The sequence below is a fragment of the Sander vitreus genome, chromosome 8 (genome assembly GCF_031162955.1).
Source record: "Sander vitreus isolate 19-12246 chromosome 8, sanVit1, whole genome shotgun sequence".
Classification (NCBI taxonomy): Eukaryota; Metazoa; Chordata; class Actinopteri; order Perciformes; family Percidae; genus Sander; species Sander vitreus.
In genome coordinates, this window is record NC_135862.1 from 35,854,729 (window position 1) to 35,871,188 (window position 16,460).

The 16,460-nt window shown below is 40.3% G+C and overlaps 1 protein-coding gene across 4 annotated transcripts in view; it reads left to right on the forward strand.

Annotated features, from left to right (window-relative positions):
- Positions 1 to 10,308, forward strand: part of wwp2 (WW domain containing E3 ubiquitin protein ligase 2) — a 60,854-nt gene extending 50,546 nt beyond the window's left edge. For all 4 annotated transcript variants that reach the window (XM_078258002.1, XM_078258000.1, XM_078258004.1 and 1 more), the window contains 8 exons: positions 1,159 to 1,318; positions 3,479 to 3,612; positions 4,235 to 4,375; positions 5,037 to 5,157; positions 5,637 to 5,741; positions 6,204 to 6,300; positions 7,954 to 8,026; positions 9,507 to 10,308. In XM_078258002.1, coding sequence (XP_078114128.1) covers positions 1,159 to 1,318; positions 3,479 to 3,612; positions 4,235 to 4,375; positions 5,037 to 5,157; positions 5,637 to 5,741; positions 6,204 to 6,300; positions 7,954 to 8,026; positions 9,507 to 9,606 — 931 coding nt within the window. In that variant the 3' untranslated portion in view covers positions 9,607 to 10,308. The remainder of the gene's footprint in view (positions 1 to 1,158; positions 1,319 to 3,478; positions 3,613 to 4,234; positions 4,376 to 5,036; positions 5,158 to 5,636; positions 5,742 to 6,203; positions 6,301 to 7,953; positions 8,027 to 9,506) is intronic.
- The last annotated feature ends 6,152 nt before the right edge of the window (positions 10,309 to 16,460 follow it).

A 16,460-nucleotide genomic window follows, 5' to 3' on the forward strand; every position in this document is an offset into this window, starting at 1 on the left:
ACCCGATCTGGCAAACTTGCATAGTGTGGTTAGAGCCGGTAGAGGTGCAGAAGTGCCGTTCACCCTGTTACGAGTTGGTGAACCACTGAAACCATTTTGGAAACATTATTTTAAGTTACAAAAAGTTCTCTAGTGTTGCTTTAACAGTGCTCAACTTTTTACATTTAGAAGGTGGTTATTTCAAAATACTTAATTAGATACCCAACAAAGAAGAAGAACAAATATCAAATACTACATTAAGTGATGGCAACCCTGCAAAAAAACTTCAGAAAATTAACAAACTCTTAAGTTAGACCGGCCTGAAACTTACAGACACACAACTCGGTACTATCCTGTGATGTAATTAAAGTATTCCCCATATCTTCTAGTCTTCCTCTATGAATTATATTCATTCCACTCATCCTAAAATCCTATGTCAAACCAACCTGGGACTAATTAAATGATAACTGGATAGTTCTTCACTTAGGCTATAATTGATTTAGTACAATTTTCAAACATACAATGTGTCATTCCTCTGAAGAGGTAGACTTACGGTTTCATTGTGAGCTCTGTTATTTTAGTTTTTGTACTGTGATTATTGTTTTATTTGTCCGTCTATGTCTAAGGGGTCTTTTTTGTCATGTCACATATTTGTTATCTGTTCTTGTTGCTCCTCCACTTCCTCTGTTGGACCAGTCTTTGATGAAAATTGATAGTTCTGATGTTAAATTACAGAATCATCCAACATTATGCCCTTATGTTTCTTAAAAGGAAAATGGTCGAGCATTGTGCGTGCATGCAAAGCTTCATCCCGTCTGTTTCTCTGTGTGTGTGTGTGTGTGTGTGTGTGTGTGTGTGTGTAGCTTAAACAGACACACTGACCGACAGCACACAGCAGAGGTCATTGGGTGCCTTGTGCGTCAGTACACCCTACACGCTGTTATTGGCTGGGGATTACACACCCACGTGGGGCCCAAAGGCTATTTGCTGACACCCATAAACGTCCCGCACACAAAAAATAATAAGAAAAGAGAAACTACAGGCAGAGTGCAGTTTCTGCAGCTACAGACAGTCCCATACCTTTCTACTGGGTCATCAGTGACTAATGAGAGATTAGTCTGTACATAGTTTTCTTTAGGAAAATCCTTCATACTATAAAAATGTCCTCTTGCTCTGCAGGGAATGGTTCTTCCTACTGTCCCACGAGGTGCTGAACCCAATGTACTGTTTGTTTGAATACGCCGGAAAGAACAACTACTGTCTGCAGATCAACCCGGCCTCCTCCATCAACCCCGACCACCTCACATACTTCCGCTTCATCGGACGCTTCATCGCCATGGTGAGCTTCACTTTGGAATAGTTTTATTAAAATCATACTTGGGATTTGATGTGCTTTCAAGGAAGTTCAAGGTCTTTAAAAATGAACTACGACAGGCTACATCTGTTTTTTTTTTTTTTCTGTTTTTACTTTTACCCTGTTGCCAGTCTAGTTATTTTTTGTGTGTTTTTGTAACAGAGAATGCTGCCTCAAACCCAGTTTTGCTGAAATTGAAAAGCCTTTTGTAAAAACTTGCTTTCAACAACTTGTTTCATTTTAGTTGGTGTTCATGGCTGCCTACACAACTCAGAAATCAATGTCTTTATTTAAACATTAAGTCAAGAGGACTCCTCTAAAAACGTCACAGCCTGTAGAGACGCCCAGCTGCAGATCAGAGCAGCTGTTACAGTCCGCCTTTCAGCCACTCTCCACCACTATCTGTGTTAAAAAAGGAGAGCAGTTTAAATAGAGCAGAATAGTATGAACAGAATAAAAGCAGGGGGCGCTGCAATCGTGTGGCACAGGTCTTTACCACTAGGCCATGTGTGTGTACATGTGGTACTGTATGTGTACAGTTAAATAGTTATCCACCTTCAGTATTGACAGTGTATGTACATGATGTACAGTATGTACTATAATGTCTCCCTCTCTGGGATTAACTCTAGAAAGCTGTAGGTCCCAAAACCAACACCCCCACCCCTCATTCCGTCTGCCACCCCACCCCTCACCCACACCATGACCTCACTGCCGCACCCAGCCCACACCCGCCAGCAGCTGCCTATATTTAGTCCTAAAATGCACTTTGCTGAATTCCCTTAAGATGCTTCTCTACCAAGTCTCAACTAGCAAACCCTCTTACTGCCTCCTTTTTACTTTGTCTTTCCACTGACACCATCTCATCTGCCTCTGAATCTTCCTCTGTGTGTGTGTGTGTGTGTGTGTGTGTGTGTGTGTGTGTGTGTGTGTGTGTGTGTGTGTGTGTGTGTGTGTGTGTGTGTGTGTGTGTGTGTCTCTCTCTCTCTCTCTCTCTCTGGCTGTGAGACAGACACATGGTCAGTCAGGAAACAGTAGGACAGAGCAGACTGAGTCAGTCAGTGGGCGTCTGTGTTGTTCTTGGCTCATCATAGCTCTGAGCCCTCTGTGGTTTTTTTAACATTAAACAGCTCCATCTGGCTGAGTCTGAGTCTACCTCGCTGTGAACACACACACACACACACACACACACACACCAAACTAAGATTATGACTTGATTTAAAGCAGTTTAATGTATTTATGTTAAGTGCACACATGGGCTTTAGTCAGCTTAGTGTTTTATCTCTGTACCTTAAAGGGAAACTACAGAAGTTTCAAAACAAGTGTTCAGTCCAAAAATATTAGTATACATGAACAACTCTCTCCCAAATCCAAAAACTATAGTGCTAAAACTCAAGTTTGTGATGTCATCAAGTGCAAACTGCTCCATAGACAACGCATTGGTAGTATATGGGTACATTTTCTGTTTCACAACTGAGAATAGGAAAAAAAAGAAGAAAAAAAAAGAAATCCAAATCAGTCTCCCATTCATTGTCTTAAGGAGCAGCTCCAGACTTTTTACTTGATGACATCACAAGTTTTAGACTTACTTCTCTGGTTTCTGGCTTTGAGAGAGAGCACCTCATGTTCACAAATATTGATTGAACTTCCCTCGGCCATGGACATTTTGGAATTCTTAATTTAGTCCTTTAACTCCTTGTAGTTCTCACCGTGAAAATCAGGATAAAAGGCACAGGATAAGTCACTAGAATGTAATTTTAAAGTCAAATTTACACATGGCAGCAGCAACAATGTCAGGACCAATTAAATAAAGCTTTTGTGACTTAAAAGAATTAGTGTTTTTACACCAGGCTGCCATGATTCCAGGAATAAAAGCCCCATTCATGTTTCCTGTAGAGGTGACTGGCTATTAAAACAATTCAAGAACAGATTTCAACCACATGTCATCAGTGGCTATACAATAAGACTACAGGGGAAAATACTCCCCCTACTTAATCTACTTTGTTAGGTTCAGGGACTCCAAGCTGCCAAAATATCAGGTTTAGTGAACTAACACTGAGTTTTAATGTGTTTCTTTCTGGATTTGAGCAGTGAAGACCAGGAGACCTTCCTCATTGTGGTTTCTAATGTATCAAATCCTCCCTGCAGGCATTGTACCATGGAAAGTTCATTGACACCGGCTTCACGCTGCCGTTCTACAAGCGAATGCTGGACAAGAAACCCACGCTCAAAGACCTGGAGTCCATAGACCCCGAGTTTTATAACTCCATCATGTGGGTCAAGTAAGTAACGCAGGATTAAACCTCTTTGTGTGTTGTTGTTCACTTCTGTTCACAAGACTAGAAAGTGGAGGTAAGAACATTTTTCATGCCTCATTTCTTGCTCCCCTTTTTTAATTTTTTTATAACTCTTATTTGTAGAATAGACCTGGGAAAATAACATCCTGGGTGTGTAGTTCATTATAAAATCAGTCAATTACATGTTGAAAAAAATAAGACAAATCTTCTTACTATTTACTAGCGGTGTGAGTCTTCACTGGTCTCACAATTCAATTTGATTACAATTATCCTGTCACCATATAGATATTGATACACATGGTTTTCATCAACAAATTCAAGCAGTCAGATTGGATATATATACATTCTCCTGAATGTGGCGGAGTCTGAACACCTTAGACAACAGACAAAAGGCAAAAACTAAAAATGCAACTGCCGGATTTATTTATTCCAAACACTATAAGCTTTTAGGGAGAGTCTGATGTTTTCAGTTCTAGAGAAGGTAACTCTAATCCAGTGTCTAAAAGGCAGAATAGTAGGTGATTTCCAATTTAAGTGTGGCAAAGGCTACTGCCTTAAATTTAGTTTTTTTTTCTGTGTGTGTGTGTCCGTGTCCATGTCCATCCAGAGAGAACCACCTGGAGGAGTGTGGCGTGGAGCTGTATTTTGCACAGGACATGGAGATCCTCGGGAAGGTTTCCACTCACCAGCTGAAAGATGACGGGGAGAACGAGCTAGTCAATGAGGAAAACAAGGAAGAGTACATCAGGCACGTTAACATAAGCAGTAATGGCCACTACTAGACACACAGTCTAAGTTATGTCTTACCTAAATGATGTCAGCGTTGATGTTCAGATACCGATACCAGTATCGGAAAAAGCCTCCGATACTGCCTGAAATGCTGGTGTGGCTATCGGCGAGTACTGGAGTTTATGCACCGATCTGATACCACGTGATTTAGCCCAGAAGATAATCTACTTTAAAGTAGTTTATTCATGTTCTTTTTCTGTTATGACTCGCTGTCAAACTGGATAATTAAAGAAAGCTGTATGGCTTTCATTGTTTGTGTTTGTTCATGTTTCACAGAGATTTTGATAAAACACTGATAGCAATCATATAGTAGTATACAGCTGTTAAAACATGATAAAATATATGACACACTGGTATCGGATCGATTCTCGGTATTGGCTGATACGCAAGTTAAAGCTACAGTGTGTAGTTTCTGTCTCCCCCATGAGAAATTCTAAGTAATGACAACAAAACTATTGGCGCGTCTACATGATACAAGCCTTCTGTGACCGTGCACCGCCACCAATGGCTTGAATGTAACGGACGTTAATTAATATCAAGAAGTTATGCACTAAAGCTTTAAGGAATCGGTATCAGGAAAGGAAAAAATGGTATGAGACCATCTCTGTTCCTTGGTGCAGCCTGCTGACAGACTGGAGGTTCACCCGCGGGGTAGAGGAGCAGACCAAAGCCTTCCTGGACGGCTTCAACGAAGTGGTTCCTCTGGAGTGGCTTCGCTACTTCGACGAGAAGGAGCTGGAGGTGAGGAGGAGTTGGAGGTGCTGGAGGGAGGGCCCGTGGTATTTTTTTATAGATAATTTTTTGGGGCTTTTCTGCCTTTAATTGATAAGACAGCTAGGTGAGAAAGGGGAGAGAGAGGGGGCCCGTGGTTTTTGAAACAATATTAGAAGAAGAAGTAATAAATGGCTTTAGAATGAATTCAAATGTTTGCAATCCAATTGTTTTTTGTTGTTGTTTTTTTATGTCTTTTTTGATTTTTTATTCCCTTACAATAAAAGGTCGTACAAAGTCGACGCTGTCGCCCACGACAGGAGAAATGCTTACTTTATTTGTCTTATTTAATATTTCAATACAGTGTAGAGAATTCAGTTAGAATAGAGATGGGAAATCACCGTGTTAACACTGTCCTGTCTCGTGTTGTCTTCTGCCCACTGAGTCAAACAAACACAAAGAATAAAGGACACACAACTGGACTTGAAATATCATTCTGTTTGTTGCAGCTGATGCTGTGTGGGATGCAGGAGATCGACATGGCTGACTGGCAGAAGAACACCATCTACAGACATTACACCAAGAACAGCAAGCAGATCCACTGGTTCTGGCAGGTATGGACACACTATGGTTCACTGAGCACGAGGCAACACCTTACAGAAAACAATAGACTGTATATGAAGACGCGTCTTCACTTCCTCCCACTGTACAAAAGTGAAGCCCAAATATCCCAGATACTGGCGCTGCCAAATTGAACACTTGAACAAATACCAGCGTGATCAGAACTACCTAAAATGACAGAAACCATCTTTGGGGAAAAAAATGTAATGTGTAATTTGATTTATTTATTTTTTTTGGCCTATGTCCTATCCGCTAACATGGAGGGGGCAGGGTTTATGACCTATACTGCAGCCAGCCACCAGGGAGCGATCCAGATGTTTTGGCTTCACTTATACAGTCTTATGCCTCAACCCCTGATCTAAACACACACATCTGCTATGATGCAGTGTATGTGTAGCGGTGTGAATGAGCACTGATGTGTGTGTCCAGTGAATGATAGCGTTGTGTTCCTGCAGGTGGTGAAAGAGATGGACAATGAGAAGAGAATCCGTCTGCTACAGTTTGTGACTGGAACCTGTCGGCTGCCTGTGGGAGGCTTCGCCGAGCTCATAGGTACACCGGACTGATTCACACACAAACTCACAAACGCCACAAGCCGTTTGGGTCGTCTTTCCACTTTTCCAACCATAATAACTCTAGTTTAGTTTGAAATAAACACATAGTTTACCGATTTACATTTGAAAATATGTTGGCTCTATACACACTAAAAGTACTGATTATTTAAATGGTGTCTGGTGGGTTTAGGGCTAGTGACCTCAGAGCTGTTTCTGGTTAAACAGAAAGGTCTCAAAGAGGTTTTAAAGGTCTATCTCTGTAGGGATCATTTCCATAATGTTGTCAGACACTTAGAATAATAATCTGAGTCTGTCAGCAGCAAAAACAGAACTTTTAGTGGACCAAACTGACGATGCACATTTGCCCTACAGGGTTACATTGCAGCCCGGTCTATGGCTGTCGGTTACAGCGTTCACTCTTTATACTGGACTCATTTTAAAGATTGGCATTTTATTTAAACCAGTCACAATCGTCTTGGGCGGTGCTAAGCGCTGGACAGAGCCACGGTGCCTCTGCTAAATAGTCTCAGGAAGGAACTTGTTTTGGTGGAACATGTGGACGTTCAAAAGTAGTTTTAGTCGTTCAACAGAAACCTCAGATTGGACAGATAGTCTAGCTAGCTCTCTGGATTTACCCTGCAGAGATCTGAGGAGCAGTTAACCATAGTCCTCACAAATCCACCAGAGGTTAGAACGCCAACACAAAGAAAGCCCAAGGTAACAGATATCCGGCGAAATTTCCAGCGGCAACCGAGCAATCCTGGAAGTGGAACATCGTGTTTATAGACTATACAAAACGTAATACAAAACAGCTGTGCTGATAAACCAAAGTCAAGTAAAGAAATATGAATAGGTATCCCAGCCTTCCCATTATTGGTACTATAGGCTTTTAATGTGAAAAATGGACATGACGTTTCATTAACAGCAGCTTAACATTGGTTGGGAAAAGCAGAAAAGTTGGTTACAATGACAGTGATAGGTGGATGTATGTCTGTTAAAAAGAGAAATTGGAGCAGCACAGTGGTGAGTAGAACACGTTGTACTGATGGAATTAGTGCTGTGAAAGTGTACATTATATTGTATTTGTGTAAACAGTTGTTGTAGGCTGCAGGTACATTTAGACCACTCTGTTTTATTACTACCCATAATTTGAATCGCGGCTTATATGATATTTCAGAATCAGAATCGGAAAGGGTTTTATTGTCAAGTACATTTTTTAACACAAACAAGGAATTTGTTTTGGTGTTGGTGCACGTCACACATTCTTTAGATTGAATATTAAACAATATAAGTATAGGTATATTTACACAGTATGTATTAAGTTAAAAATAAATAATAAATAAAGATATAAATAAAAAATAAAGAGCAAAGAGCAGAGAAAGAACAGTGGCATGAAGGTGGAGAGTCAGGGTGGTTTCGGGGCCTTGTTAATAAGGCTAGTGGCGGAGGGGAAAAGCTGTTCATGTGACGTGAGGTTTTGGTCCTGATGGACCTCAGCCTCCTGCCAGAGGGGGGTGGCTCAAAGAGTTTGTGGGAGGGGTCCCACCAAAAATACCAAAAATATTTTCCGGTTGTTGCTGTTATAATATGTATGTAACTTAACTGTAAAATATTCAAGCTTATATTTGATGAAATAACCTCCCCCGTGCAGGAAGTAACGGTCCCCAGAAGTTCTGCATAGACAAGGTGGGGAAGGAGACTTGGCTTCCAAGAAGCCACACATGGTAAGCTGCTGCCGGATCTGTCAACATGTTAAGCATTGTGTTATAATCTAAGCCCCAAGATCCACTTTTAGCTTTTCTGACTGATGTTCTTAGAGACCAGATGAAGGCTGTGAGATGTGATTGAAAGCTCACCTAAACGTGCATGTTTTATGTTCCGATCATTTTGTACTACTAGCATTCTGCATCGTTTTCCTGTGAATCCTGTGTGTATGTCAAACTCAACTTTACTGAGGGCCACACAGGAAAATGAGAATCACATCAAGGGCTAGATATAGAGTTTATTGACCTGCTTTTATTTGAGAGAAAAGTCAAATATCATTGACCATATTACTGTATGTCTTATAAAGTCTTCTCACTTACACTTTGGTGGACATAAAGTCCAAAAAAGGTTGTGAAAGCGACAATAACGCCGGAAAAAGCAGCAAAAAATGGAAAAATTGGAAAAAACTTCAGAAAAAGTGTCGACAAAAGTGACAAAACCTTCAGAAAAGCAACAAAAACTAGGTGGGCCAAAATTTATTGTGAACATAAATTGATATGCGGGCCAGATTTGGCCCTCAGGCCTTGAGTTTGACACATGTGATGTAGGGCATTTAAACCAGCACTGGAATGACAACCTCTAACCTATATAGGGAGGTAATGACAAGATTTAAATACATTAAAAGGCCAGTGTAGAAAAAATGTACAACTGGTTTGATTTCATGAACATCCTGAGGATTATAACTTTAACCCCATGGTGATTAAAAGAGTAAAGAATAAAATACAGTACCAGTCAAAAGTTTGGAAAAGTGTGTCCAAATTTTGACTGGTACTATACATGATTAGAAATTACACTGACTGATCCCAACTAGGACGTTACTGAGACTAGGGAGAGTTTGGGATCATTTGCTGTGTAGGACTGAGACAGCCGAGAGACGGCCACCGTTTAGACAGACTCAAACTGCTTCCTTTCATTTGAAAGGAGGACAACACTGACGGAGACATGTCTGCCAATGTCCATCCAATACACTGAGCAACACAATATTCCCAACTATACTGCATGTACTGTTGACGGACCACACTCCTTTCAAACAAGAAGAGCATGCTCAGACTTGTTAACAGCATCTCTTATCCGACTCCATGCATGTTTTAAACTCTGAACCAACGTCTGCCTTCTAACGAGGCGATTTAGAGTCCCTTCGTTTAGACACAATTTTACATCAGTCTATCCTGTTGCTAAACCAAAATCAGTGTGCTGCCAATTCAGATCTGGATCCGAGGATATCATGAAACATGTATCTTTGCCATGGCTGTTGATGTGTCTTCATCTTTGTACTATATGTATAATTGTTGTCTAGCTCTGTGTGTATTTTTCTTTTTCTTCTTTTTGAGCGGAGCTGCTTGGGAACACAAAATGAGTTCCAGTGTAAACTGACAACAAAGTTGTATCGTATGGGACCTGTTAGTGACTAATAGTGACCTGTCTGTCTCTTCCTCGCAGCTTCAACCGTCTGGACCTGCCGCCCTACAGGAGCCTGGAGCAGCTCCGAGAGAAGCTCCTGTTCGCCATCGAGGAAACGGAGGGATTTGGACAGGAGTGACGCAGGAAATGGGACACGAGGCCGCTAGAGGAGGACAGTTAATTCAATGGGATAGTTTTTTTGTTATGAATATTAATATTTTGCATTTGTTAATCACAGAGCTGAGAAATCGTCAGTCATCTATAGCCCCTCACGCAGTGTTGTGAACTGAATTATGGGATAAAGGTGGAACTGGGAGATAGAGAGGCAGAACGTGTGTGTGTGTGTGTGTGTGTGTGTGTGTGTGTGTGTGTGTGTGTGTGTGTGTGTGTGTGTGTGTGTGCGCGCGCATGCATGCATATAAATGGTGTGTACAGTACCAGTCAAAAGTTTGGACATGTATGTTTATGTGGGCTTGACAGGATGGCACATACAGAGAATTATATTTGACTAGTCTCACCCCTCCCCTGCACATACACCTTTACTCACGGCTTAGAAACGCACCAAAACCAGACAACAGGATAGTTTTAATGTCAGCAGCGACTCACAGCACAGCACAGTTACCCCGCAAATGCAGTATAACATATCTACCAGAGAGAAATACATTTTAAAGTGACGGGAGAGAGAGCCGGAGAGTGTGAGAGAAAGAGAGGCAGTGTATGAGCGCATGTGTGTGTGTCTGCATATGAGAGGATGTCATTTTATTTTTTATTTTTCTGTTACTTGTGAAATCCAGCATTTTTCTTCTGTACATATCTAAAATAAATTAGATTTCAGTCTTGAGCTGTGTTGCTTTTTTTAATGGAGAGACAGTTTGATGTGATATATATATATATATATATAAACCAGAGTAAGGCATCAGATTGACACTTCTGTCATTTAAACTAAGGAGTTCATCCCCCACAACAGCAAACCAAGCATTCATGTTTTGGCGGTGGGAATAACCGGTGACAAGAGCACAGATAAAGATACATAATCTCTCATGTGTAGTAACCAGGGGTCTCATTTCTAAAAGTGTGCGTAGGATCCTTACTATAAGTGTACGTACGCCCAAAAGCCCAAAATGGCGTACGCCGGAAAAAAGTCAGATTTATAAAACCGTGTGTACCACACCTGTAAGCAAAGTTCCCTTTATAAATCACAGATTACCTACAAATGTGCGTACGTGAATCAGCCTCTTATCCCGCCCTGAACACGCCCATTTATAACCAGAAATAGTCAATGCAAAGCACCTCGTGAATGCTGATCAGTATGTTAATGACCCTGAAAGTTGTTACACTGAATCATGACGACTGGCGGAGAAAAAGCTAAAAACTTCTCACACGTTCATGAATTGCTGCAAATTGAATTATAATTTCGGCCTGTTCTTGTCCGGTGTATGGAACCTACATAAATCAATACTAATACGTCCAAAACGGCAGGCATTACGGCACAGCTTCGATATACCAGACCTATATGATAAGATTTAACAGAACTATATATTATATCCAAACAAGCCTTAGTGATAAAGTTTAAGATTATATATATTTATAAAAAACACTTAGCTGTCTGACATTTCCCTCTGGAAACAGCCAGTTTCCCCCAGAGTGGTGAGGACCTGTATTTGGACCGGGATGGCACGGTTCCGGCGCGTTGCCCTCTCTACTGGCCCCAGTTCAGTACAGAGATCCAAGAGCTCAGCTTTAGGGAATCTAAATCGGCATATGAGCCAGTCATCGTCGTAGTCCCTGAAGTCTCTCTCTCTCCTGATTCTTCCATTGGTGTAGTCCTCCTGCAGGGCCAGCAGTGCCATCATGCAGCATTACGCACGGGTTCACCACAGTATTTATATGTTTACAACAATTTGTGATTGTTAACACCTTATCAACACAGCATCAACTAGTGGTAAACTGTATTCCGTAGCTAGATACTAGAAAATATTAAGGGTAATCTTATTCCCATTTACTTTCTGCAGTCTGACTTCAGGTCACCACCTCACCATCTGCGTCGCCAATTCCTGTTTTGTCTCCAAAATGTGCGTACGCATGGGTCAGAGTTTGCGTGGAGGACCGCACATTCTCCCGTCAAGTTAGTTTTTTATAAATCACAACCTTTGCGTGGGAAGTGGCGTACGCACATTTTCAGTCCCGTTTTGTGCGTACGCCACGTTTATAAATGAGACCCCTGAACTGGTTCAAATTTGGCACACGATGGTGTGTTCTGTAGAACCGTCCCTTAACCCTCCTGGTGTCCTCGTTTTCAATGTTTCTACATCAGAACTTTGGGTTTCTTTCAACCAAATAGTCAAAATAACGTGGATGGTTCCATACAACGCTCTTCACAACAGGGCTCATACGTTTTGAATAAACCTGGAAAAGTTACTAGTTTTTTTTTTTAAACAGCATAATAATGTGATTAAATGTATTTCATGTCATCTTAACCTCAACGTTCTATTCTGGGCGCGATATTACAAATCCCACTATGAACCACATAAATTGTCATTTTATTGTTAAACCTGAGCGTAAACTAACAGATTTTTATTCTTATTGTATAAGGTTGACTGACATTTTCAGGAATACATAGTCATGGAAATTTGCCGAAAAGTAGTGTTAAAATTAAAGTGAAATAAATGATCAATTCACCATTTCATTGGATTTGGGTGTTTCATTCAATTTTATTGCATTTGAAAAAAAACAACAACAAAAAAAGTAAAGGAACGTTGAAAATATTGAGAAAAATGCTTCAAACGCGTTAAAAACACGTGGAGGCTCTCTAGGTGACCTGAGTGAAAGCTGCCCCACATCTGATCACAGCTGACAGACAGAATTAGTGAACAATCTTTAAACCCTGGACTTGCACTCACAAATGTAACTCTTCATACAATAATTTATGACAAAATGAAGGAAAATGTGTGAGAAAAGTTATTTTATGGATTTCACAAATTTCAGTATGACCCGTTATGCCGTAAACCATTCAGACCTGAGCATGCGCAACTCCCATCATCACTCGGCTGGCTGGCAGTGTCCGTGACACTTTGACCATTGCCCAGTCCCTCCCGTCTCACAATTACTTCCTGACACTCGTTTGTGCTGAATCTGTCTGAATAAAAGCCAAAAATTAAAGTACTGTACATTTAAAAAGTCTCAATTCTCCTGTAGCCTACCACACTGAGGTGTAAGTGTAATCTTTTTTCCCTTTACATATAGAGGCCAAAAATGGTTTAGTTACATATTTCACCTGATTCAGAAACTACAGCTCCCATCCTGCCTGGTGATGGCCCACATGTCCATATCTACTGTGGAGATGTTGAGATAATTCAGCTCAAATATCAATATTCAATGTCATTTTTGTAATTCCTGATTTTGCACTGCCCCCTAGGAGCCAAATATGGTTTCTCGTTGAATGTGTCACCTGATTCAGATACTTAGATTAATTTACGACGCTACTAGGAAAAATCATGCCATAACTGAATTTGGAACTGAAAAGTAGTAAAGTGGAAATTTAAAATGATAATTTGAAAATGTAAAGTGCAATGCAAAAAGTCCAATTTAAAATGCAAAGTTAAATATAAATGCTTAACCTGAAATCTTTGAAATCTTTTATTGATTGAAAATCGCAATGGAAATAAGAAAAGAGAAACATCAAATATGAAACTCAAAATGTGAAATGGAAGAGCTTAAAGAACAATTCCGGCGCAAAATGCCCCTAGGGGTTAATAACACGTTCTCTGGGATCTGTTTTCATGCTGATCCAGTGTGTACGAACCGGTGATTAGCTTGTCTTCGGGGCACTTGGAAAGTAACAATCACTATTTTACACCACTAACGAGGCGTGCGTGTCTCACTGGACTGAGGGCTCTGCCCTGAAGCTGAGAGCTGGAAGGTCCGCTGATGGCGTTCATGTTGCATTTCTAGAGATGAATCTGCGAAAACACGTTTTATTTCCCTGATTCACGCCGCTGGGCGCTCTCTCTCTCTCTCTCTTCAGTCACGACCACATAACGGCAGACTTGAACAGCTGAGTCGCAGCGACCCCATCAGCTCGTTTGTGTATGGTCAATATGCTTTATTTTGGCCAAATTCTTAGAGGGATAGTCAGCGGTGGTGTCTAATGTGAATATAGATATTACATGTTCATGTGTATTAGTGATGAAGACAGTATTTCTATTGTCATCGCGATATGTGTGATCACAAAAAGCCACCTGATACCCGATGGAAATAGAAAATCCTTTTTTAGTTTAGTTTTGTTGCTACAGGCGGGAACATTGCGGTTGTGGAGATTGCTGCTATCCCCTGCAGTCGGCATGTCAATAGTGTCACAAACAGACTTTTATTTCTCTATTTAATAAACTGACTATTCAGTCAGATAGGTATTTGTCGTGACAGAAACAGTTACAATTTCAAGCATTTTAAGCAGTTTTCAAACCTTGAAAACACATCAAAATTCAAGCATTTTCAAGGATTTCAAGCACCCTGTCAATACACAAGTGAAACCACATTTCTGATTTTGGCATAATTAGTGAGATTATACACACACTTGCATTTGACATTTCTGCCAACATTTAGTCAGGCCGAGAACTGGCAGGTGGAGGGGATCATACAGATTATTTACTGTAAAGTAGAATGTATAAACAACATGGCATGTACATCGGTAACTGATATTATACTTGAGTATTTCTTTAGTAAAGTAACTTCAGCGACTTTTTGAAAAGAAAGCCGAGTGATCAGAATTGTGTTTAAATACAACACAGCTGCTCGCTCATTGGTCAGAGATTTAGCAGGATTAACCAACGGGCATTACGGGCCATAGATGCCACGCCCACTTGGGGGCTGGCTCTGGGGAAAGTAGAAAAAGCACAGCTGAGATTAATAACCTTAACGAAGGCTCAACTCCATCAAGTGTCCCAGTCAGAGATTTCAGTGAGTCAGCATGATGACAGGCAGCCATCATGAATGGGTTGGAGTACACCTGCGCTTTTCTGCCTACAAACACAACTGCTTGATAATAAGAAATGACATGCAGTCACATGAACAGACATACATAATGCAGAATAAGATGAGAAATAAAATGTTGCTTTAGTAATATTTTCAGCTGGTTTCCCATTTGGTGTGTGCCGGTAGCCATGATTTCAAACTACTCCATAAAGGTAATCAGTAGGCTATATTAGTAGAAAATATCCATATCAAAGCAGCGTTCAGTTCATTTGGTCACACGTTGTTTTATTTCAGCATTTAACTTCATATTTTATTTAGCTTAGCAGAGATGTTAATTTTGACACTATGTATTATTTTCAACATTAGCTTGTTGTCTGTGATGTGGATTTACTTCTAACTAAAACAGTATTTTGCACTACTCCATAAGATGATGATGATGATGATGATGATGATGATGATGATGAAGATGAAGCCAGCTGCATTCCCAGTGAGACGAGTAAAGCTGATGATGTGTTCTTTAGTTCTCTCCCAGTGTTGGTGTCCACACTGCTCGGCGTGCCTGTGTGTTGGAAGGACAGGAGCCGAGTTCAGGCCCAGTTTCCCATTCATTTCATCATTCATTTATCTGCTATTCAAAAGCTTTATTGACGCAGGGACATATTCATTTTGTATGTAAGTATCATCAGGAAAATGTACTTAAAGTATTAAAAGTAAAAGTACTCAATGCAGAACTCTCCTCCCATTGTAGAAAGTGTAAAGGATCCAACCAGCTGTGTGTTTAATGGTCTGATCATCTCAGCTGACTTGTAGCCGTTATATTGTTGGCTAGTTTACTTTAGAATAAAACATCAGATTTATAAACTACATGTGTTTTGTGAGCAGAAATCTTAATGTGTAAAGTAACTAGTAACTAAAGCTGTAACAGATGAATGTAGCGGAGTAACTAAAGTAACTAGTAACTAAAGCTGTAACAGATGAATGTAGCGGAGTAACTAAAGTAACTAGTAACTAAAGCTGTAACAGATGAATGTAGTGGAGTAAAAAGTACAATATTTCTCTCTGAAATGTAGCGGAGTAGAAGTAGAAAGAAAAGACTCAAGTAAAGTACAAGTACCTCAACTTTTGTACTTCAGTACAGTACTTGAGTAAATGCACTTACCATTACATTCCACCACTAAGTTTGTCCTTGGAAGAAATGGCGTCACTTTGGAGCAAAATGAGTTCCCACTTTTGCGTAAGAGATGTAAGTGTATCCGAGAGCACAAAGAGGCTCAGTGTTGTCGTGCTGGCTGCAGCCAGACAGCAGCACAAAATGCTGCAACAGATTTGACCAAAAGAATCAGTGTGCCAGTCAATGTTTGACCTGCACTGCATATCAGGGAGAGAAGGTCAGGGTTAGCAGTAATGGAATGTAACTAAGTACATTTACTCAAGTACTGTACTTCAGTCCAAATGTTGAGGTATTTGCACTTTACTTGAGTCTTTTCTTTTCATGTCACTTTCTACTTCTACTCCGCTACATTTCAGAGAGAAATATTGTACTTTTTACTCCACTACATTCATCTGTTACAGCTTTAGTTACTAGTTACTTTACACATTAAGATTTCTGCTCACTAAACACATGTAGTTTATAAATCTGATGTTTTATTCTAAAGTAAACTAGCCAACAATATAACGGCTACAAGTCAGCTGAGATGATGAGACCATTAAACACACAACTGGTTGGATCCTTTACTCTTTCTACAACGGGAGGAGAGTTCTGCATTGAGTACTTTTACTTTGGATACTTTAAGTACATTTTCCTCATGATACTTACAGACTTTTACTTAACTAACATTTTTAATGCAGGACTTTTAATTGTAAGGGAGTCTTTTTTACAGTGTGTTATTATTAGTACTTTTACTTGAGTAAGGGATCTGAATACTTCTTCCACCACTGCAGGTTCGAACAAGCACCACATGACCTGAGATGAACCTGTAGTCACACCACATTGAAACCCACACAGCAGATAAATGAATGTTT